The following is a 25,352-nucleotide window of genomic DNA, read 5'->3' on the forward strand; positions in this document are numbered from 1 at the left end:
TTCACCTCAGGCCGCATGTGCTTCTTTCCTCTCATTATGAAATCACTTCGCTGGTGGCGCAGGAAGCGGATTAACAAAACGTTGCAAGTCGCTGTGGATGTTTACACATTTGAGTCATCTTGAAATCTGTGCATGCTTAAGTTATTTTCCCGCTGAGCGGTCTTTTAAAGCGCAGGATAGCCGCCTCAGGTGAGTCAAATCCCGTCTTTCACCAGACCATGACGACGTGTTCATTTTACGCATCGTAAATGTATGATTTTGAGTCAGTAGCCTAGAAAATGACTGTTTTAGGCTAGGAATGCCATTTTTATAATCTGCTGATTAAGAAGGCTATTTTCAACGATGTGCCGACTGCTTAACGGGTTCAACTATCTTTTATTCTGTGTGCACGACATGTTTAGAACAATGCATTTGGTTTATTGTACATTTCTCAGGTCTTTTTTGTTCTGTCTTACAGCTATTTTATTTTTTTACATCGTAACTGTTATCGATTCTTTACAGAACAGCTGTCATATTGGATCAATGGCTAATGCACGACTGCACGTAGTGAGATACACGCAGCTTTTCAGTGCATTTTATACTATCTCGTAGATTTGGCTTATGTTTCATTATTTTCAACAAGACTGTTTTAATATGTTAAGTAACTTGGGGAATTTAGTTTAGAACAGTTTATTAGGGATGTGCTATTGGTCCTGCAATATTCATTTAATTGTTTTCAATAAATAAACCTGTATCCGCTAACATTGATTCAGTGAATGCGTGTCATGTTCTATATGTAATGTACAATGCTGATAATGCAAGGCGAACATGACGCAGATAAATGCCCCTTTTTAGCAGAATTTAGCGTCGGATTTGTAATGATGTTTTTTAAATGGGTCGCATAAACACAATTTTTTTGACTGTTTTCTGAAGGTTGGTTTGTTTTTAGACTAGTCAACAAGTCAGCTCCAAAATTTCCATGTAAACATCAGTGAAATTAGCCATTCTGCACATCCCTAGTTTACATTGATATTTATAAAAAGCATTAAATTGCTACTGTCTCTTTAAGAGAACCTGCAGCAATTCCGAGCAAGTGTGTACAGTTGATTAGCACACGTTATGGTTGTTTTTACTTCATCTGTGCAATGTATGATTAAAATTAAATTAATGTTTTTACTTTTTGATCACCAACTGACTGTAAATAACAGAATTGCCTGTAAATCCAGAATGCTTGGATCTCGTCTTTGGAAACGCAATACACGGAACAAAGAAAAAGTAAACTTTTACTTGCATAATGTGTGTTGACGTACACTGACATGCTTTAAAATGGAGAATGTTATGAAAACAGTCCGGGGAAAAGTTGAACCAAAATCAGAGTTGATGTTGTTAAATGCAATATAAATATAACATATCACGGCTCAACTAGAGTGGTTGTGACCGCGCGATCCACGACACCTCAGGACCCACTGCAGCCAAATAAGGTGCTTAAGTTCTTCTTCACCACTACACAACATTATAGTGAGTGTGTTATGGGACGTTATGAGCAGTTCTGTTCACTTACACTAATGCTATCAAATGTGTAATTGCCATCAAATGAAGCTTTTGTCTTTTCAGGTTATTTGCCTCAGTTCTGATTCACATTCTCCACAATTATTAATCACATTACCGTGTAATCTGTCTATTTCTTTAAATAAAACATCATGTAAACATGCTTTGCACTGTCACTTTTCATTGCAGCCCGTGTATGAATATCCATTTAGTTTGAGAATATTTTACTGAAAGTGATGCCATTTACGTCAATCTCTCATTCATTCCTATGGAAAGTTCTGTGAGTGAGCAACGGTAACCGAGGGAGGGGCGGAGCTTAGCGAAGGGTCAATTAAATGGGACAGTCTCTAAGAATAATTACGAATGATTTACACAAATTCACACTTTTGCATGTTTCATGAACGAGGCCCATAATGTTATAAAAATATGTCTTTACACAAATTTGCATTGACAACTTAAGAACAACATGGAATTAAAAAATTAGATCTAGAACCTTCAAACAGTACGATTTCTAGAACAGACTGTACTTTGTCCTTTGCAGCCTTGTTGTTTGCATCAAACGAAACATGCCGTCTGCTCTAACTAAGGCCTGTTACTGACTTTGATAAGATCTGTTGGTGGGCAAAGTGTTTTTATTTTATCAACAAATCTGTGTATTTAAACATGCATTCTTTGCATATGTGAGAAGAGAGCATATCATATACTTTAAGTGTGTGTGTGTGTGTGTGTGTTCAGAGGCGCACACAGTTACAGGAGCAGATGAGTTTCCGTTATAAGGAAAGACTGAAGAGTCAAACTCTGCCCAGCAGACAAGAGCAGGTAGAAAACACACCCTGTCATCACCCGTGTCTTTCTAGTTTCCTTGAGTAGGAGCCAAGGACAAGTTAGATCCATGTGGTGGTGTTGTTAGTTTTTTATTCGATTAGGTGTGCTCCGTACATTAGAAAGCTAGAGGCAAATCTTTCCACGCTGTGCTTTAGTGTTCATTGTTTGTCTTTCCAGTTTGATTGTGATGAATGAAGTGAACCCTTTGCTTATTGTTCTGGTGCTCTGATATTCCCCGTTCTGATTGTAGTAGTTTAGATGTGGTTTCGATAGCTTTATTATGTGTTCCATGCTCATGGGAGGTCTGTGTGTGTGCAAGTGTTTCTAATATCTCTGTGTTTGATTATCAGCTATGAATATCATGTTTTTCTTTTCTAATGGGTTACTGTTGTCTGTAGTTTAACACAACATTCCTGTCCATCATCATGTAAAATGCAAAACTCATGTGTGAGAAGTTTAGTGGGTAAAGTTGTGTGTGCATGTGTGCGCTTAATTTTTTTTTTTTTTTTCTCTTCTTTTTGATGCCTTGGAACCCCAAATTTGATAATCTCCTCGCGATTGTCCCCCCGTGTAAGACGAGTAGTAAACATGCTATTTTTATTTATTTTTTTAATATATTTTTTTGGGGGATTTTTCCCCTTTTTCTCCCAATTTGGAATGCCCAATTCCCAATGTGCTCTAAGTCCTCACGGTGGCGTAGTGATTTGCCTCAGTCCGGGTGGCGGAGGACGAATCCCAGTTGCCTCCGCATCTGAGACAGTCAACCCGCGCATCTTATCACGTGGCTTGTTGAGCGCGTTGCCACGGAGACATAGCGCGTGTGGAGGCTTCACACCATCCACCGTGGCATCCGCGCTCAATTCACCATGCGCCCCACCGAGAACAAACCACATTATAGCGACCACGGGGAGGTTACCCCATGTGACTCTACCCTCCCTAGCAACCGGGCCAATTTGGTTGCTTAGGAGACCTGGCTGGAGTCACTCAGCACGCCCTAGGATTCGAACTAGCGAACTAGCGAACTCCAGGGGTGGTAGCCAGCGTATTGAGCCACTGAGCTACCCAGGCCCCCGTAAACATGCTATTATAAAAACTTCTGTCATTGTTTTAAAGGCCAAAATAAATTAAATTTTTCTGGAAAATATTTACTTCTAATGAAGTTGACCGTGTATGTTTCTTGTGCTGGAGAAATGTTAGGTGTGTAAACTTGTAGAGAAACATTTCAATGCAAACTACTCACCGTTCAGCTAAATTCACCTTTTCTGAAGCCAATTTGTTAAAATTGCTTGAAAAAAAAAAATTCTACATTTTCCTTATTAAAATCACTTGAAAGGGGTACTTAAACACTAAATACAACAAACAAATCAATTTGGAAAAAACAAACAAACATCTGGAACACTTGCTATGACTTTCTCACCTTTCTCACCTCTGAGTTTGCATTGGATGTCTCCATTCCTGCAGAACTCCCACAGGACCCACGGGACCTGGTTAGATTCCTCATAGCACGGGATTAAATATCCGAGTTGAAGGCAGGAGCAGACAGTACTTACAATGAGTGGTTTGCGGGAGTGGGCTGTCAGAGAAGAGCCTGAAAAATCTGATATGTCTGGGGATCCGTGGATTTATTTGTTAATTTATGAATACAAAACAACAATGATTATTTTATTTTACAATTAATTTATTTTTGATAACAATAAACAGAAAATACAAATTAAAAATGTGCACACAGCACGTGCATCAAATTACTCAATATTTAGAGCAGGCGTGGATATCAGAGGATGTGAAACTTGGACTGGAAAATGGGCAGTTTAGTAGTGGTGCACCGATCAGGAAATTTTAGGCCGATACAAATTTGTTATAACATTAAGATCGGCTGATACCGATTTGTTTTTGTTTTTTTAACAAAGATCGGCCGATACAAATTTTTTTACCACCAAGATCGGCCGATACCTATTTATGTATTTATTTATTTTTACACAAAGATCGTCCAATACCGATTTGTTTTTGTTTTTTTAACACCAAGATCGGCCGATACCGATTTGTTTTTTTTTTTAACACCAAGATCGGCCGATACCTATTTATTTATGTATTTATTTATTTTTACACAAAGATCGTCCAATACCGATTTGTTTTTGTTTTTTTAACACCAAGATCGGCCGATACCGATTTGTTTTTTTAACACCAAGATCAGCTGATACCTATTTATTTATTTATTTATTTTTACACAAAGATCAGCCAATACCGATTTGTTTTTGTTTTTTTAACACCAAGATCAGCCGATACCTATTTATTTATTTATTTTTACACAAAGATCGTCCAATACCGTTTTGTTTTTGTTTTTTTAACACCAAGATCGGCCGATACCGATTGTGAATTGCTAACATTTATGTGTATTGAAAACAGTTATGAATAGTTCTGTTGTCAATATCAAAAGGTCATTGTGATGCACTGGCAACCAGTAAAAACCTTGAGAGCATCACACACAGTAGAGATACTTTCAAAAATAAGAAAATATATCAATTACAAGCTCTAAAACTGCTCCAGTGAGAGAATATTAATATCTATGATTTGTTTACTGTCTTTGGCATTTTGCTGTAACACATCTCTAAGCAAATGCGTGAAGACCAACATTAATCTGATTTAAATTGGGATCCTCACAGAGATGAGTGACAGATATTGAGAGCATGCATGTTTGATTGACACCGTGAGTGAGCATAGTGAAGTTCTCCTGATCGCTCTGATTGTCACGACTCACGTTACATCACGTATACTCAGATTTCTATACGCATGTTTATTTATGGTTTAATTCATTTTTATACCCATTTGCAGTCTCTTTATTCTCTCCATGCTCACTGTGTGTAATTCTTACACATTTTTAAAAACAAACCTGCAGATTCATCTGAATAACAGCATGTCTGAAAGTTTAAATTTGTCAATGCTTAGAATTGCCAACAGTTCACCCTCCAGAGCTGAGCGAGCGCTCATTCATTAGAGGAGCGGTGAATGTGTGATTCCCTGCGCTGCGAAAAAGATCGGCCCTGATTCTAGGCACGATCACGAGATCACAGACTTAAGATAAAGATCGGCCGATTTAGATCGGTGGCCGATCGATCGGTGCACCCCTACAGTTTAGTGTTAAGAAATCAATCACAGGCAAGTCAGGTGGAAATCAGGTCACGTGTGTTCTGATAATAACGATAACAGAACCAATAAAACGTTCTTTGTGTACACCTCTTGTCTATTTTTATGGCTTTTGTCCTATGTGGAAAACACGTGTGGTTGTGAGAACGGGAGCGGTCGGGAAGGAAATCACTGCGGGCAGAGAGCGGGTGAACATGGAGTGCAATTCTGCGGGAGCGTCCAGGTGCGGGATAGAAACATGCGGGGGCGTGATGGGAAAAAAAAAACAGTCCTGCGCAGACCGCTAATTTGCATTCCTGCAATCAAAAATAAATTCTCATATTTTAGATTTTTGAAATGCGCTATAAAAATATATTGTTTAATATTACGCAATAAAACAAATATTGTTTCCAAACAGCTTTACAGAGAATCGTGTATACCAATTTTATTTTTATTTATTTTTTAATTCTTTTTTCGGCTATCAATGCGGTAAAATAATCGTATTTAAGCTAGTGATTTCAGAATGAAACGGTAATAATGTCCAATAGTGTCACAGCTTTTACACTTTTACTCTGAATTTTTTGGCGGAGCCCCTAGCATTCCCCAGACCCCAGTTTGAAACCCCTGTCCTAGATGAAAGTTTTGGAAAAGCTACTATAAAACTGTTGTTTGTCAAACTACATCAGAATAGTAGTTACAATTCAGTTGAGCGACCCTTTTTAGAAAGCACTTAGCTACATTACAAACTGCTAAAAGTAGCTAACTACATGCCATTGAAGCTAAGTGGCAATATCTTTTAAAACTGGCAGATTAATATTTTTTTCGCTTTTTTACTTGCACAAAACCAATGAGGATCATAACAGCATTAAACTATTGTAAAAGTATTTTTTATAAGCAATAAAAGTAGAAAAATAGACCAGTGTACACCATCATAAATCATAAATGCAACTAATAAAACTAGAAACGCTTTGATCTATGTGACTGAAGCATCAGGTCGAAAGCATTATAATGAACTGCAGAATTTTACTAAATAGTTCGAGGTGAAATGCCGCTCTATGACTTCTGCACAGTGTTCCTGTACAATGTTTTTTAACTGGTTCATTTAAATAAACCTGCTTCACTAAATGAATCAGATTTCCCATCATGCCATCCCGCTACACGTTGGATCTCATTACTGAAAAAGCAGCAGTATTTTGCAAGGAACGACTGCCCACACTACTGATGTTATTCTGATGAAAGTGTTAGTAACGTCACAACTATTAGTTAGCTGCTTTCCAGCACTGGTCGGTGATTTGTTGTTTGGATGGTGTGTGAGCGAACGGATTATCAGAAGAGTGTTTGAGGTGTGGTATGCATGTGTATGTCATCAGTCTCACTGCTCTCTCTCTCGTGTCTCTGAAGGCCAGCAGCGGTTCTGAGGTCTTAAGGAGCTGCCCTAAGAAAACTATTCTCCTCTCTTCCTCCTCTCCTTCATCTTCCTCATTCTCTTCATCGTTTGTTCCACACACACAGGTGACACTCTCTATACATCATCCCTTCCTCCACCTGTACTAACCTCACAGGGTCTGATTTTAACAGAACTCTTTTTCCGTATTTGAACTTTAACACGTGTCCTCTTAACAGTCTTCATCTGTGAATTGCCACTGAAAATTGCAAGTGTTTTTTTTCCCTTTCCAAAAATGGTTGATGCCGAGCACAGCATGATTGTTTTATTCACATGCTGAAATGTTGAATGATTAATTGAATAATGAAAGTATACTGTAGTAGAGTGATTTGTGTGGTATAGGAATGTGTTGTGGTATAATGATGATGATATTAATAGCGATTTATCTTGCTTAAGGAGCTACTGCCCTAAACAGCCACATTTGTTGAATTTGGATTGAAATGAGTGCATAGCAGTCAACTTGTGCTGAAATCCATGATTGCAGATTTACTTGTAATACAATGTATTGCACTTCTTCAATATTGCAAAACAACCACGTCCAGTTCTACTGATTGGCATCATCAGCTTTACATCTACCAGGCCATATAATAAGCATTTTTCTTTATTGGAAATACCTGGTGTGCACCAATACCATTCGTGCAAGTGATTCTGTTCTGAAAAATAGGGCCGATATTATTGACAGTGTTGGCAATAAAAAATTGCCTCCTTTTTTGTCCCTGTAATTTAACAAATCTAACGGTTATTAGAGTGATTAATCGACTATTCGGCCGATTATTTAATCAATTAATCGAGTAAAGTGAAGGTAATTTAAAGGTGTTTTTACGATACACTTTCATCCTCATTTATTTATTGTTAGTAAGTCAGTGTTTGATGCAACTCAAGACACAAGTTGAACTGTGGGTTAAGAGCTGTCGATTAATCTATGCAATAATCGGCCATATAGTCGATTAATTGCTCTAATAATCGTTAGATTTGTCGATTGTCAAAATACTCATTAGTTGCAGGCAGCCCTACTGACAACTACTGAGTACCTCTAGTTTGGATTGTTAACATGATTTTACTGTGATAAAATCACTTACTAACCGCATCTGTGGAAAGTTATAGACAATTTTACAACTTTGTTGCCATGACGATGTAACACAGAAAACCCTAAAATGACCCGTTCAACTTTACAGCTCAAATAATACGAATTAAGTAAGTGCTTTTATTAAATTATAAGCTTCACATTTCTGCCTTTTAAACCCTCCAAAAATTGGCCCCATTGACTTCCATTGTAAGTGTCTCACTGGAACACAGATTTGTGCTTTTTTTTTTTTAAAGAAAAGGAGGGAAGAGTCAATTAATGGTTGGGGTAATCAACATTATGACACACATGCTGGCGATTGAGCTTAACTTGTATTGAACCCGGAATATTCCTTCAATAAAAATCCTGCATTTCTCTGGGTGATTTTGTTTTACAAGCACCTTAATTGTGAACTTGCATGTGTTTGTGACTGATCAAGTAGCTTGTTTTGAAGAATTTCTTTATAACTATAAAACTGAACCGCAAGCCCGTGAGCACTAAAACTCTGAAATGGTGTTCAAAATGGTTTAAACTCATTTGTATTTGAGTGAAATGTTATCAGACTCTCCATTTACAGGAAGTTAGCCTGCCTAATGTGGACGAATTAGAGCCAATACACATCCCTAGCATTCAAGAGAGAGCTGAGACTCTAATCACTAAGTTTACAGGCAAACCTGAGAGGAAGAACAAGCCACAGGTAGAGGAACTCCAGAGAAACACCGCATGCTTACTAACTGAAGAATGGTGGAATTTGAGAGCGTAATGACACAATTGGTTTTCTTTTTGAGTTTTGACCTTGCATTATCAAAGATTTGCACTCTTTCCATGTATATGGACATTAATAGCTATCTTTTTCTTCATCTAAATCCTGTGCAGGTGATGAAAAAGCCATCACGGTTCTTTATTGAGCAGTGGCTTTTGACCCACGGGTTCAGTCCTGAGCAACCCCTCCTGCCCTCTGACCCCCTGCATCAGGTATCCCTGAGATAAGCATGGGTGTTTAAATCTAACTTATGATGGTTTGAATGCCTTCGCTAATGCAGAGTATTTTCAGTCTTTTTTTTGGGGGGGGGGGATTTTCTCCCCTTTTTCTCCCCAATTTGGAATGCCCAATTCCCAATGCGCTTTAAGTCCTCGTGGTGGTGAAGTGATTCGCCTCAATCCGGGTGGCGGAGGACGAATCTCAGTTGCCTCCGCGTCTGAGACCGTCAATCAGCGCATCTTATCATGTGGCTTGTTGAGCGCGTTGCCACGGGGACATAGCGCGTGTGGAGGCTTCGCTATACTCCGCGGCATCCACGCTCAACTCACCACGCACCCCACCCAGAGCGAGAACCACATTATAGCGACCACGAGGAGGTTACCCCATGTGACTCAACCCTCCCTAGCAACCGGGCCAATTTGGTTGCTTAGGAGACCTGGCTGGAGTCACTCAGCATGTCCTGGATTTGAACTCACGAATCCAGGGGTGGTAGTCACCATCAATACTGGCTGAGATACCCAGGCCCCCCTTCAGAGTCTTTCTGAATGGAAATGGAAAACTTAGAGGGCATTCACGCTTTTGTGCATGTCATCGAAACTGGTGAATTTTTTTTATTTTTTTCCTTTTCCTATAGTAGTGACTAAAAGTGTCTCTCTCATAGGAGAGGGAGTTTTTGCGATCTGATGATCATGTGCCTTTACACGTCCCCAGCGTTCAGGAGAGAGCAGAGAGGTTCACCTCTCAGTTTAAAGACAAACCAGCAAAACCAAAGGTGATTTCAAGTCCTGAAAACATACAGTGCAATTCAAACATGCAATCTTGTTTATAATGGTTATTTTCTGCCCTGCCCTTATGTACACGGCTACGAACTTTGTTAAAAAAAATAATATTGGGAACAGTTTGCAGTAAGATTGTTTTAAGTAAATTAGGTAGAGTGTCATGAAGTAACAATGAACAACAATTTCACAATGAGCAGTGTTTTAATGTTGGCTTCATGAGCATTATAGAGTTCTGGTTTTCTTTCCAGTTGCCTGTTTTTGCTTGCTGATCTTCTAAGTCATCAATGCCGATGATGCATTGAGATGTTTCTCAGATATTTCTATCATTCCACGTTTCCCTCACTCCTTTTCTGTCTTTCTCTGCCTCTTTCAAAGTCAAAGAGAAAGCCGTCACACTTCTTCATAGAGCAGTGGTACAGAGCGTGTGATGTGAGCTCTGATAGCCCACGCTTCTCACCCGGCTCTTTCCGGCAGGTAGCAACGATGCACACAATGACCGTTGTGCTCTCAAGCCGAGTGTGTTTCTCTAACACTTTCAAACACGCTCTTAAGCTGCCTTTTCACTGCATCCGACGGGCGATAGGCCCAGAAGTCAGTCCAATGGAGAGTCACACGAGGGCTGCGTGGGCTTGCAACCATCTCCGGATGTGACATTTTCAGATCCGATTTGAGCTTTGGCTGCGTTGAAATATTTCAACATGTGCAACAAGACCATATGCGACCACCCGACTGGATGTGATGTATTCATGCAAAACTATTAGCGCGAAGTGAGAAGTGACCTAAACTTTATACTAAATGCCTGCTACTAATGAAGTTTGGAAAATTATGAACGTGGAAGTCAGAAATGATTGTTTATTGTTTTTCTCCCAATTTGGAATGCCCAATTCCCAATGTGCTCTCGTGGTGGCGTAGTGATTCGCCTCAATCCGGATGGCGGAGAATGAATCGCAGTTGCCTCCGTGTCTAAGACCGTCAACCCGCGCATCTTATCACGTGGCTTGTTGAGCGCGTTGCCACGGAGACATGGCACGTGTGGAGGCTTCACGCCATCCACCGGTGCAACCACGCTCAAATCACCACGCGCCCCACCGAGAAGAACCACATTATAGCGACCATGAAGAGGTTACCCCATGTGACTCTACCCTCCCTAGCAACTGGGCCAATTTGGTTGCTTAGGAGACCTGGCTGGAGTCACTCAGCACGCCCTGGGATTCAAACTAGCGAGCTAGCGAACTCCAGGGGTGGTAGCCAGCGTATTTTACCACTGAGCTACCCAGGCCTCCCTCAAAAAGCATTTCTTTATTACAGTAAACATGATTAAATGTGTACGTTATTTATTTCTGCACAAGCAAAATCTACATATTTAAAATCACATCTATGAATTTCTGGATTTAATTGAATTGATTCGTTTGGTGCTTCTCCCTTAATGAATAAAATCAACTGCGAGCGACATGACAGTTCTTCACGACTGCCACTAGAGGGAGAAATAGACAGTTGAACGCAAATGTTGGAGACGGTGAAAAGGTGGCTTTAATAAAGGAGCTGGTGTGTCAGGTTATGAACATCCTACTTTGCAAGGTTTTATTCCATAGAATTCTCTTCCTGCACTCTTCACATGTCTGTTACCAGATGTGTGTATGAGAGTGTGAAGTGGGTGATTTTCTGTCTGTTTGGATTTAACCTGTATAGAGTGCAACAGTGCCCGCTCACTTTTTCAGTCATCTTGGTTCCAGAAGTGTCCATTGGGATTTCATAAAATCCTTCATAAGAGTTGTTTACCATGAACCAAACCAACCAGCTCTGAGGTGAATCACAACATTGCAAACTTTGATTAAAAGTAAAACGTATTTGAAAATCAGATAAAAAGACAAAGATACAAGACTACTTTAAAGGGTTCACCCAAACATTAAAATTCTCATTATTTACTCACCCTCATGATATCTCAGATGTGTATGACTTTCTTTCTTCAGCAGACTGTTGCACTCTATTCATGTGCATAAAAACTATCTTTGGAAACTCTAACCTGAATGTTGGATGTTAATAACTAATAACTTGATATTGGAGGTAGACCAATATATGTGTGTTATCGATTAATCAGTGCCGATAGTTGCTTTTTGGACCCATCGGTTATTGACAAAATTTGTTTATGCCTTATCAATAAACCTCATCTGGTGAAATACATCTACAAAACTCTTCATCTGGTGATTATATAGGCTATAAAAAGCTTAATTTGGTAAATACTTAAAGAACATTGTAATGGGGTCAAGTGTCTTTCATTTAAAATAAGAGTCCCCAGTGTATTAAGGCCTTGTTTAAAGTTTAACGCATTAAACCTGAATTTTTCTGGTTATTATTGGGATTTTTAAAAAAAACTTCTCCCAATTTGGAGTGCCCGATTCCCAATGCGCTCTAAGTCCTCGTGGTGGTGTAGTGACTCGCTTCAATCCTGGTGGCAGAGGACGAATCCCAGTTGCCTCCGCGTCTGAGACCATCAATCCGTGCATACCACTAATCACGACCACGAGGAGCTTACCCCATGTGACTCTACCCTCCCTAGCAACCGGGCCAATTTGGTTGCTTAAGAGACCTGGCTGGAGTCACTCAGCACGCCCTGGATTCGAACTAGCGAACTCCAGGGGTGGTAGCCAGCGTCTTTACCACTGAGCCACCCAGGCCCCCATTATTGGGATTTTGGTTGCACAATAAACTGCTTTTGGGATTTTATTATCTTAAGAATCTTGTAGACTCAGTGGCTGTGCACATCATTTAAAGGAAAGGCTAAGCATCTTATTTTTTTTTGTCATTTTATAAATTGTAAAAAAAAAAAGATGAATCTCTTATCAGCCTTTTCCAACATCTTAGTTATCGGTTTCGGCAAAATCCACTATCGGTCGACCTCTACTTGATATGTCACAAGGTAATGAATTTGAGTTTGCTTTGAAACATGTGGATTGTTATAACATGGGTAATATTTCAGGAGACACCGATAAATAGGCATCACTGTTACAACTGCTCATTCAGAATGTCATAGAAACTTGCGAGTAGATTCTTCAGACTTGGGCCAGTAAACAAACACCTGTTTTTGCAAGTTTTGCACGGTCTTCAAAACATGTGTGAAGTTCTTCATTTTGTGTTTTTGCAACTTGTGCCTTCTCTCATCTACACATCTGATCAACCAAGCATGCTAGAACATCATTTAACTTGTTACTCTTTTAATTCTTCACTGTCCTGAAACGCATACAGTCTTTCTGTCATCTTTCGACTTTGACTATTTTGGTTTTAGCAATAGCTCCATTTCTTTTGTACTATAATTTTTTTCTTCCCTCGTCCATTCTTTTGTCTGTTCACTATCTGTAGCATTATGTGAAGATGTGCACAGGGGGTGTGAGCTCACTGGCTGAGCAAATAGCCGATCAGCTTCAGGCTCAGGATGACCCCAGGCCCCTTCTTGAGAAAAGGGATTTGGTAAGAATTATGGGTACTGTAGGTTTGGCATATAGCGCATAGTGCGATCTGCATAGCACATTTCACCCGTTTACCAACAGATGCACAGAACTTGACTGCTTTACTACAGTATGTAAGCTACTTTAGGATTTAGTTTAGTTGTTTTTTTTTATCCTAAGTATTTTAATATAAAGTATGCAGTGTCAAAAGGGTTGATCCAGACTACAAACTAGTGTTTATTACTCCCATGTGCTGTGTTGAACAACTCCTAGAAGCATCAGATAGATGTGTCACTCCAAATTATGCCATGTTTTGGTGTATAAGTGCTGCCTTTTTTTCTCTGTATTTCTCCATGTCCTGTCCATTTGGGTGCCTCGTGTTTTTACAGGAAAGGTCCTGATCTAACATGTCTCATCTCCGCAGGGTTCCTTGCGTAAGGAGTTTCCTCAGAACATCGGCGGCAGTGATGTGTGTTTCTTCTGTCAGAAACGGGTCTACGTGATGGAACGTCTCAGCGCAGAGGGAAAGTTCTTCCATCGCAGCTGCTTCAAATGCGACTACTGCGGTACCACCCTCCGTCTGTCCTCGTACGCCTTCGACGTGGAGGATGGTACGAAATACAAGCAAGACAAAACGACAAAATCAGGATGAATATTTAATATCTATTTATTTTAAACACATTTTGCATGGTGACGTGTTTTTTTTTTTCTCTGCTTTGAACAATGGTGGAACTAATGCTGCTGATGTGAATGTGTGTTTTTGCTCTTGCAGGGAAGTTTTACTGTAAACCGCACTATTGCTACCGACAGTCTGGTCTGGCACAGAGGAAACGGCCTGCGCCCGCTCCAGCTCCAGTAAAACCAAAGGTACCTACCTGACCAGTTTAAAACGTCTCTGGTTTTGTTTACGGGTGTTTCTTCAACTTCAGGCACTCTCATGTCCCCGGGGTGGATTTATTTATATATATATATATATATATATATATATATATATATATATATATATATATATATATATATATAAATGTATTATTTATTTTTATTTTTTTACTTCTTCCTTTTTTTTTTTTTTTTGGTACTTTTCAAATGCCTTTTATGTATCCACTTTTTTCCTGGGGGTCTTACTGGGGAAACGGATGTGGGTGCGACTTCCACCAGAAGTCATCCTATAGCAGGGGTGTCCTAACTTTTTCCACTGGGGGCCAGATACAAAAAGAAATTAAAGGTGCAAGCAGCAATGCGGATTCCTCCTCAAAACTGCAAATTATGTAAAAATTGACATGGTAGAGACGTGTACTTCACACATGTACACAACATTTCATTAATTTATTATTAAACATTGCAAGAGTCTTCATATGAACTGATGATTGAATCAAAGTATCGGTTTTATGACTAGCGGATTTGTAAAGCATTATTTTAGCGTTAGCGATAAATAATAGTAAACTGTAATTCTGTCATCTTTTGTCATATCAAGGTGAAATTTCGCACAGTACTTCAGAGTGATGTCATCTTGAAGCCTGTTAAGTTGGAAAAAACATTAGTCAAAATGGCATTAGATTTTTTGGACATATGGATATTGAGACAATGTGAACATTTACATAAATGCGCACCTTTCAGACATTTTGTATTGTATTCATTTTTGCTCAATATCCGATTGAAAGACATGAATCCTACACATACATACTGAGTTTCAAGTCAATTGGAGCTATGGTTCAGGAGGAGTAGATTTGTGTAGTTTTGGACAAATTTGTATTGTACAGGAAAATCCATCATGGCGGACTTTATGGGTTCTAGAGGCTTTTTTGTTCCTCATGAGAAATGAGGCATATATACCAGGTTTCAGAAATTTTGGACTTATGGGGTGGAAATGGCATCACTTTGAAAATGGACAAATTGGGGCGTGGCCTGTAGCGCCACCTATAGGCTCACGTGGGCCATTTTTAGTGTGGTAGTTACTCGTGGCCTGTAGTATCAATGTGCCAAATTTCAAAACTTTTCAACAAGGAGATCTTGAGTTATTGGACAATTTAGAGCTACAGGAATAATAATACTAACAAAAACAATAGGTTTCCTCCTACCGTAGGAATCCTAGTAAGGTGTTGCAGGCTCATCATTGTAATAATTTAAAACAAAAGGCTAGATGCAACTAGATTGCCACTATTGCATCATATACTTAATATTAATATGAAACTTTTAATGCTGAAATAGAACAGTGATGCAGGATCAGAAATTAAGTGGGGCAAAAAATGCCCTGGTGTCTATTTTTTTATTTAAACTGTCTGATATAGTTCATAACATTTCTTCTTTAAGAGTAGCATTACACATTACGACATATGTTTTGAAAATTATACGGTACATTTTTATATGTTTAGAAAGTGTCCCCATAAACATAACAAGAAAAGAAAATTAAAGCAGCGTGCAATTATTTGCCCTTTTATTGAAAAGTTAATTTCTGACTATAATCAAAAGTAGTCACGTTTTGCTGCTTTGACGTGATTCAAGAAAGTACTCATTTATTTATTATTAGTAATTCAATCGTAGTTTCTGTTCTGTTGTTACTTGTTACAAATAAAAATTTTATTTTGATTATAATTTTGATTTTAACTTGATCAAAATGATTGCGCTCCCTTTAACTTGGTTGATGCGCAAGTGCGAGCTGAGCGGCGCAGGCAGAGATGCGCGAGTGTTTTGGGTGCTCTCTTATGTTCTAACTCGCAAATGGCACTGAGAAGTCAGCAAATAATTTTTCATGTTTCAATGAAACATCAGAACGAACCAAGTAAACTTCCCAATGCTAAAGAGGACGTTGTATGAATGTGTGATTGGCTCGCGCGTCTCTGTGCGTGCTCAATAAACTGCGATAGCTCTACTCCGTTGAACAATATGATGTGTGATATTGGAACATTTATCGAGAACGAGTACATGAGCTAAGTATCTAACCTGATAGCAATACTTTCACATACTGAATGCATCATTCTTTTTGCTTGGCGCTTCATCCGTGGAAATCTGGAGGATTCCAAATTCCTGTTGAACTTTGCCAATGAATGAAGCTTGTGGCAGCTAAAGAGAACGCACTAGTAGAGGCAATGCACTGTGAAATGTGGCTGCACGTGATAGTGACATCCAGTGTTCAGAATATGAATTTCACAATTTCTCAAAAGTGGGCCAAATTCTGTTCTATTTCTTAATTCTTTTGCAGGCCACATCAGAGCATTTAGGAGGCCGTAGTTTGGACACCCCTATCCTATAGCATTCAATAGCTTCGGCTGCAGACCGAATTTTAGACCCTGTTTAGGGTAACTACTGTAACTTCTGTTAAGACACGATGATCAGATCACAAATGGTCAGTGATAAATATGTAAACTGTGCAAAACGTTTTGTCATTGGATCACAATAACACACGCTTGCATTAAATTTCATATGCATCTGGGAGAAACAGCGCGCTGGTTTTGTTTGCACTTTCTTTGTCTTTTATGACTTTTTTGCGGTTTATTATCGTTCAGTACGGATGTAGTGTTTGATGTACGTCCTCATGAAATCATGCACGCTCTCCTCAAAATCCCAACACCGCAGCGAAAGAATGAATGGACGTAAGCCGCAACAACAACTGATACTTGACAACGGAAGTAACGGCCACATTTTGCACTAAGCATCATGGGACATTGGAAAAAGGTGGATAGATTTGTTATATTCTAATCTGTTTTAGCCTTGTCGTAGACCTTCAAAATTAAACAATGAAAATCCATTAAAAAATACTAATTATTACATGTTTAAAAGTATGATCATCTAAACAAAGAGTGAAATAAACATGAAGCATTTCAATATTTATTCTATGAAATAATTTTTATCACACTGTTCCACAGTTGTGGTGTCATTTCTACCACACCAAACTATTTTGCCCCTAATAAAGTTTAGTCAAAAGTTAGTGTAGATAATCAAGTGGACAAAAGTGTGAGTGAAGAGCATGCAATATGAGACAAAACAAAGAAAAATCAAGGGAAATATCACTGAACAGAATATTTGATCAATCAAGCTGTGATTTTGCCGAATGATGTAAAAAGTGTGAAAATATGATTTAATTGTGTGCATTTAGGATGCATCAAATTTTAGCTAAATAATTAACCTTAGCAAGAAAAAAGATGTTAATATCATTTCCATCAGCGTCATTTCCAGCACATAATATAACTCGATACAGAATTTGAGAAGCAAGTTTGAAGCAGTCTGATCCACAGATGCGTGCTTTTATCTTACCCCTGTTTACAGTGGCACACAAAATTGATGATTGAATTGATTTTGAGCAGTTATAGTAACAATATATTTGATGAATCTGTTTTTTGTTTTGGTCATAGGAGCCCCAGGTGTCGGCCGTAAACCACAACGCAGTGGACGCCACGGGCCAAGCCGTAACATCTCAAGCACCTGTGGAGCGCCGTCCCTCAGGTACCCACCTTTCCTCTTTAGGCCCTGTCCTGTACCTCTCTCGAGGAGTAGAGGGCACACTGCACTCGTTGCGCTGGGTGATGTCCTGGACCCGCCACCAGGTGGCACACAATCCCTTTGGTTCCCCTTTCCTGCTCGCCTACTGCATCTATCTCCTGTCCTGCTTTACTCTAAACATCCTGCTCAGTGTTCTCTAGCATGACCCCTTCCTGTCTCTGAGCTAACCAGGCACTTCCTGCCCGCATCTGCTGTGACTTCCTGTGACCTTGTGCTTGTCGGTTGTACCTTAATTATGTCACAAATGATTGAATGTATTGTATGGGTATTGTTCAGAAAAGTGCATCCTAATCCGGTTTCTTCGGATATGAGTAAACCATCCAGACAAAGCAATGGCAATTAAGTGTGTTAATGATTTATTTAAATAATTGTGACAAAATTCTTAAACATGTGAAATGGCTCAAACGGTAACAGATGTCTAAGTAACGTCAATGCTATTTAAGTAACTTCATAAGTATTATAAGAATGAAGCCTTTTTGCCTGCATGTGTTGTGTACATGTAATGAATATTTGATTGTTGTTTATTTATTGCCTGTTTTTGCATTTAAGCTAAAACCCTCTCCTTTCTATCTCTCTGCTGTGTTGATCTTTGATAATGCCTTGAATTTTGTGATTGTAATTTCTGATCTGTGCACCTTTTGTGATGTAGTGCTTGTGATTGGTCGACTCTGTAAGCTTTACCTTTCCCCTCTCCTATCAGAGCAGCTTATTGCTGATCTAGTGGCTGTGATTGGTCTACTCTTCCATCTATCTTTGCATCTCCTAATTCTCCTCTGCACATTAACTCCGCTGCTTGTGGCATCTGTCATGTGTTCATCACGGAGAATGATTGGCAGTGCAATGCTATCGAGTTAATGCTACTTAGTGTAAAATGTATGGGTGCTAGATTATTTAAAGCAGATTAACAAAAGTTGTATTATAGGAAGATATACAAGATAAAATACAGTACAATAGAGGTAAATTATCGTACCTCCTTTTCATTTAAAAAGCAAAAATCTCGGGGGGCCTGGGTAGCTCAGTGGTAAAATACGCTGGCTACCACCCCTGGAGTTCGCTAGTTCGAATCCAGGGCGTGCTGAGTGACTCCAGTCAGGTCTCCGAAGCAACCAAATTGGCCCGGTTGCTAGGGAAGGTAGAGTCACATGGGGTAACCTCCTCGTGGTTGCTATAATGTGGTTCTCGCTCTCGGTGGGGCGCGTGGTGAGTTGAGCGTGGTTGCCACGGAGAATAGCGTGAAGCCTCCACATGCACTACGTCTCCACGGTAACACGCTCAACAAGCCACGTGATAAGATGTGCGGATTGACGGTCTCAGACGCGGAGGCAACTGAGATTCGTCCTCCGCCACCTGGATTGAGGCGAGTCACTACGCCACCACGAGGGCTTAGAGCGCATTGGGAATTGGGAATTCCAAATTGGGGAGTTAAAAAAAAAAAAAAAAACACAAATCTGTGTTCCAGTGAGATACTTACAATGGAAGTCAATCGGGCCAATTTTTGGAGTTTTTATTTATTATTTTATTTTTTTATTCGGAACGGCCAATTCCCAATTGTTGACCACGCGCCCCACCGAGAGAGTGAACCACATTATAGCGACCACGTGGAGGTTACCCCATGTGACTCTACCCTCCCTAGCAACCGGGCCAATTTGGTTGCTTAGGAGACCTGGCTGGAGTCGCTCAGAATGTGGGTTTAAAGGCAGGAATGTGAAGCTTATAATTTTATAAAAGCGCTTACAATTATTCGTCTGTTAAAACTCATGCATTATTTGAGCTGTTGTGTAAATATTAATTCTTAGTCATTTTAAGGTTTTAGGGTTTGTTGACATTATATTGTCATGGCAACGAGTTGTAAAATTGGATGTAACCACTGATATATAATATAGAACTGGATTGCTCATGCCGTCATATCAGTGAAGCCACTGCGCTGCCATGTAATAAATCATCTCATTTCAGCGAGTAAACATTAGTCATTCAATCATCGATTTTATATCTGAAATCTGCATGCACATCCTTACAACGCAAACGTCCTTCACATGTAATTACTAAATTAAATTCGGGAATTTTTCCTGTTTCTTGAAAGTCCAAGCGAGTATATCTGTGTCAAACAGTATCCACCACTAACAAACTTCATCAGTGAACAGATCAGCTGAATGTAAACAAGTTCACTGAAACTGAGGTAAGATACAAACAGACGTTTTTAGACGTATTTATTGTGAACATCCAAGTTACTTGTTTTATGTTTACATTCTCACGGTCACTTAAATAAGGGTGTACTCTCACTAGGCCCGGTTGCCTTGTACTGTGCCCAAGCACGAATGTCCCCCCCTCCCCACTCCCTCGCTGGCCTGCACTCACTTTGCACTTTACGTTCCGGGCCTGAGCACGCGTTCGTCATTACGATGCGACTCTGTGTTTTGAAGAAAACAGGAAGAAAAGCGCTTTCACAGAGCACAATGGAACGTTACTTTGTGAGTTATTTTGAGTCGTTTGGGGCATGGTGACACATGACCTTGTCACCTCATTGCTCAATGGTTCTTTGGTTTCCATGAGCAAGAAGATAGTCACGAATTTTACCAAATATCTCTTAGTTCTTGTGTGTTGTATCCAGTTGTTCCTGTATACACTCGTCAGCCCAAATTTCCAGTAAACACCTATGGAAACACCTGTGCCGTAGACCAAATTGATCCCTTTGCCCAGTCGCATCATTGATGTCATGTTTCGAGTTCCGTGCTTGGTCACGGTTCGCGATCACACTAGATGCGCACCGTGCCTAAGCCAACTGAACCATGCCCGAGCCCACCTCTTCAAACGGGCCAAGGCACGGTTCAGTGTACGGAGCGATCACACTAGTCAAACGAATTGGACTTTGGTGGTCAAACGTGCTCGAGCACAGTATAGATTGCCTCGTGAGTACACCCTAAGAGCGGTCTCTCCCTCTCCCTCTCTCTCCCTCTGTGTCTATCTCTCTCTCTCTCTCTCTCCCTCTCCCTCCCTGTCTCCCTCTCCCTCCCTCTCTCTCTCTCTCTCTCTCTCTCTCTCTGTTCCTCTCCCTCTGTGTCTCTCTCTCTCTCTGTGTCTCTCTGTCTCTCTCTGTCCCTCTCTCTCTCTCTCTCTCTCTCTCTCCCTCTCTGTCTCTCTGTTCCTCTCCCTCTGTGTCTATCTCTCTCTCTGTGTCTCTCTGTCCCTCTCCCTCTGTGTCTCTCTCTCTCTCTCTCTCTCTCTCTGCTCTCTCTCTCTCTCTCTCTCGCTCTCCCTCTCGCTCTCCCTCTCTCTCTCCCTCTCTCTCTCCCTCTCGCTCTCTCTCTCGCTCTCTCTCTCTCTCTCTCTCGCTCTCGCTCCCTCTCTCTCTCCCTCTCGCTCTCCCTCTCTCTCTCTCTCTCGCTCTCTCTCTCTCTCTCTCTCGCGCTCTCTCTCGCTCGCTCTCTCTCTCTCTGTCCCTCTCCCTCTCTCTCTCCCTGTCCCTCTCCCTCTCTGTCTCTCTCCCTCCCTCTCTGTCTCTCTCTCTCTCTCTCTCTCTCTGTCTCCTCTCCCTCTCTGTCTCTCTCTCTCTCCCTCTCTGTCTCTCTCCCTCCCTCTCTGTCTCTCCCTCCCTCTCTGTCTTTCTCTCTCTGTCTCTCCCTCTCTCTGTCTCTGTCTCTCTCTCTATCAAACCAGCAGAGAGGGAGACACACAAAGCTGGTTAAAATGAAACTGATACGCTAGGTTTAAATGGCAAACGAACATGTATTTATGACATGTATCCATGTATGACAACAGCGAGTGCTTCAAGATGCATTTAAGACGATTTAGAAATCCCAGTCTGATTTTTTAAAAGTCCCATTTGGGAGTAAGGACGTATTGTCACCCTAAACAAGCAGATATTACTGCTTTTCCTACTTACAACTTGATAGACAGACACTGATAGACTGAACACCGGGGCAGGTCATCGCGATCCGCGTGTATCTTCTCCCTCGTAACAAATATTATCAATAACGAGCTAATTAAACATGTCACTCGAGGGGGCGAAATGCAACTGTCGTATCCGCAGGTCAGAGATGGTGAAACGGGGGCGTTTTCACCTGTCATTGATGCTCTATGAGAGTTTGGGCATACCAGTGCATCAGGAATCATACATATGCATCAGATGACCATGGCAATATTTTATTGGTTATTGATCATAATTCAGTTTCCGTCAGTTCTTCATTGGGAATTGCATGCTTCACACCTCTAACCACTTCCAACACAATCATGAATTTTTATGTTCAATTACATGCACAAATTGTTCTCATTGGCTTGATTTGGGCTTTAGGATTTCCTTAATGGGATCAATTAAAATTAGACATGCACATGTCCACCTGTTCATTAATATTAAAAGATAAAAAAAATACATAGTACATTTTGCTGCAATATTACCTTATAGGATGGGAAAAGGCAAGGTAACCAAATCTTGTATTTATTATGAGGATGTATTTAAGAGTATTGTACTGAGAACATATTTACATTTTAAATGTGATATCACGACAGCTAAATATTGTGTAAATAAAAAGCTAAGAGTTATTGCTTTGACTGTGTTTTTCTTGTTTTTCCACTGCTAAAAATACAGAGTGTAAATGAACAGCCATATGTGCAAATGTTTTCACTTGAAAAAAGACAATTTAGAGCAAAAATGAAGCTGAGGTGGGTGGACATTTGATTTGAACCATTTTAAAAGGGTTTATAATGTACATACGCTTCTGTACCGAGACTTGCTGCTTTACATTGAACAAACAAGGCTTTATTGGAGTCATTTTCTAGTTGTGGTTATAATTATGCAAATTTACCAGCATGATGACTGCATAGTCATTTCTTACATTAATGGCATTATCTGTTTTTTTTCCTGCTTGTTTTTCTCTTTGTTCATCACGGGGTCAGAGGTGAACGGGGTGGTGGAGCCCAGCGTGGCCAAGCGTCTGAAAGGCACTCCAGAAAGAATCGAGCTGGAGAACTACCGTCTGTCTATGATGAGAGAGGAGGAGCTGGAGGAGGTGCCGGAGGAAACGCTGGCAGAACACAATCTCAGCAGTGTGCAGAACAAAAACACAGATGTGGGGGAGGGATCCAGGTATGTCTTCTCATGGCGCCAAACTTACAAAATGAGTCACTGGCACCGAAACTCAAACATTTAGGAGCCAAATGGCTGTTTTTAGTCTCCAAATCACATAATTGCTCGATTTAGATTGTTGTTCAGAGACTAGATAGAAAGCAGAATAAAAGGTGTGTGTGTGTGTGTGTGTGTGTGTGTGTGTGTGTGTGTGTGTGTGTGTGTGTATATAGTATGCATACATACTGTACACAGTTGTGAACTCGATTCGCTAAGAATATTGGACATCATGGCTCGCGCGGTGTTTGTTGTTGCCTGCAGTGAGCTCATCTCAACAGCGGTGCGTGGTTCATTCAGTATGAAGAGTATTAGGGGAGATACAGAACAGTTCATTTGTTTTCAGTGTAAATATCTGTCACTCCTGCAGTAGTTCAGAGTCTGATATGGAGGAAGAGGATGAAGAGCCAGAAGAGGCCGGGCCGTCTGATCTGGGTGGAGTGCCCTGGAAGGAGGCTGTGGAGCTCCACGCTAGGCTAAAAGGAGGAAGTGACCCTGAGGCAGCAGAAGACGAGGATGAGGATGAGGAAGATGAGGATGAGGAAGAGTCGTCGTCAAGTGATGGTAAGCTGTGATTGTGATAATGCTGTTTTCATTATGGCTATGGGATTACCTAATGTGAACAAAATCACAAGGAATAATGAGAATATGATGGCCTGTTTGAAGGAAGAATGTCCTTTTTATTAACAGTGGATCATTTTGACATGCTTGGAAGTCTGTAATGTGGTCTCCTTTCCTCTGTCCACTTCATGTCATATCTTTGTGACATCTGATTAGATAATATATGTTTGCCAGTGGTCTCATATTCAGAGACAATTTTAACATTGAATTTTCCTCTTTGAATTAAACTTTTCTGATGAAAAATGCGAGACAAGATTTCAGAAGAACCTCAAAGCTTCACCCACAGATATGTAAAAGTGTGCGATGAATCTGTCATGAGTAAGACGTGAATCATTCGGAGATTTTAAACCTGTTTGCACTCGTGTGCTCCTGTTATTGGCATTTTTTGATGTTTACAGCATCTTTGGCAAATTAACTAGCTTTCTTTTCCAACTGTACGTCTTTCATAAAAATAACCTTTGATAACTTTCTTTGACAGTAAGAATCAGGTTAACATTTTAATTAATTTAAAAACATATTTGATAAACTAACGATCAGGTAAGGAATAATTGCTTACAAAGGTTTAAAAGTTGTATTGTGTATTGATAGAACGATATACCGGCCAAATAATTGGGCAGATATTTGGAAGTTTTGAAATTGCTGACATCAGCCATTGAAAAAAACGTATCGGGCACTGACTTTTTTTTTTTGTACCCAATAAAGCAAGTTTTTTCCACAACAAAAGTCCTGAATCTATTAATACTATTATTGAAGTATTCAGTATTTCTGTCTCTGACTGATATGGCAGATTCTTTGTGTGTGTGTCATCCTGTACTCTCAAAATATTATTTTTCCATCTTTTCCCTGTAACTTCTCTTGATTCTCTGCTCTGTCTTTCCATTGTTTGTGTGCGTGTTTGTGCTTGTTTGTGCGTACGTGCGTGCGTGTTTGCGGGTGTCTGTGCGCGTGTGTGGTTGTGTCTATGTCTGTGCGCGGGTGTCTGTGCGCGCGTGTGGTGTGTGGTTGTGTCTGTGCGCGGGTGTCTGTGCGCGCGTGTGGTTGTGTCTGTGTCTGTGCGCGCGTGTGGTGTGTGGTTGTGTCTGTGTCTGTGCGCGCGTGTGGTTGTGTCTGTGTCTGTGCGCGCGTGTGGTGTGGTTGTGTCTGTGTCTGTGCGCGGGTGTCTGTGCGTGCGTGTGGTGTGGTTGTGTCTGTGCGCGGGTGTCTGTGCGCGCGTGTGGTTGTGTCTGTGCGCGCGTGTGGGTGTGTGGGTGTGTCTGTGCGCGCGTGTGGGTGTGTCTGTGCGCGCGTGTGGGTGTGTCTGCGCGTGTGGTGCCTGTGTGGTTGTGTCTGTGTCTGTGCGCGCGCGTGGTTGTGTCTGTGTCTGCGCGCGCGTGTGGTTGTGTCTGCGCGCGCGTGTGGTTGTGTCTGCGCGCGCGTGTGGTTGTGTCTGCGCGCGCGTGTGGTTGTGTCTGCGCGCACGTGTGGTTGTGTCTGCGCGCGCGTGTGATTGTGTCTGCGCGCGTGTGTTGTGTTGGGGTATTTGTATGGGATGATAGCAGGAGAGTATTTCCCCTGGCAGAGAGAGATTCAGTCAGGTCTTTGGCTGGAGAATCTCACAGATGAAGAGGATACGGGTAGATTTAAAGGTAGTCATGACTATGGATGCGTTTGACTTCAACACACTGATTATAACCCCATCAATGACTGGACCATACTGTCTTAATCTAACAACAATTGCTTGCGTTTTCCCCGCATTTCCTTTTTTTTTTTTTTTCTCTCATTCCAGATTTTGGTTGTATATTAGCAGCTCTGCCTTGTAGAAGTCAGCATGAAATCATAATTTACATTCCTGGCCTGTTTGTACAGAATTTAAAAAATGTCTGTCTTCGTATTCTTTCATAGTAATGCAATGGCATGCTCCGCCTCTAAAACGATTTTCCTTTTCAACTGATGTCA

General features: G+C 40.6%; 1 protein-coding gene across 2 annotated transcripts in view; it reads left to right on the plus strand.

Annotated features, from left to right (window-relative positions):
- Positions 1–25,352, plus strand: part of mical3a (microtubule associated monooxygenase, calponin and LIM domain containing 3a) — a 128,903-nt gene that overhangs the window by 56,698 nt on the left and 46,853 nt on the right. The window contains exons 19-31 of one of the 2 annotated variants that reach the window (XM_051656756.1): positions 2,263–2,346; positions 6,874–6,984; positions 8,557–8,676; positions 8,856–8,954; positions 9,623–9,733; positions 10,116–10,214; positions 13,098–13,205; positions 13,608–13,794; positions 13,956–14,050; positions 17,533–17,623; positions 22,571–22,760; positions 23,167–23,360; positions 24,953–25,042. In XM_051656756.1, coding sequence (XP_051512716.1) covers positions 2,263–2,346; positions 6,874–6,984; positions 8,557–8,676; positions 8,856–8,954; positions 9,623–9,733; positions 10,116–10,214; positions 13,098–13,205; positions 13,608–13,794; positions 13,956–14,050; positions 17,533–17,623; positions 22,571–22,760; positions 23,167–23,360; positions 24,953–25,042 — 1,579 coding nt within the window. The remainder of the gene's footprint in view (positions 1–2,262; positions 2,347–6,873; positions 6,985–8,556; positions 8,677–8,855; positions 8,955–9,622; positions 9,734–10,115; positions 10,215–13,097; positions 13,206–13,607; positions 13,795–13,955; positions 14,051–17,532; positions 17,624–22,570; positions 22,761–23,166; positions 23,361–24,952; positions 25,043–25,352) is intronic. The other variant, XM_051656755.1, reaches the window with a different exon arrangement.

This window comes from Myxocyprinus asiaticus, chromosome 26 (assembly GCF_019703515.2).
Source record: "Myxocyprinus asiaticus isolate MX2 ecotype Aquarium Trade chromosome 26, UBuf_Myxa_2, whole genome shotgun sequence".
NCBI classification, from domain to species: domain Eukaryota; kingdom Metazoa; phylum Chordata; class Actinopteri; order Cypriniformes; family Catostomidae; genus Myxocyprinus; species Myxocyprinus asiaticus.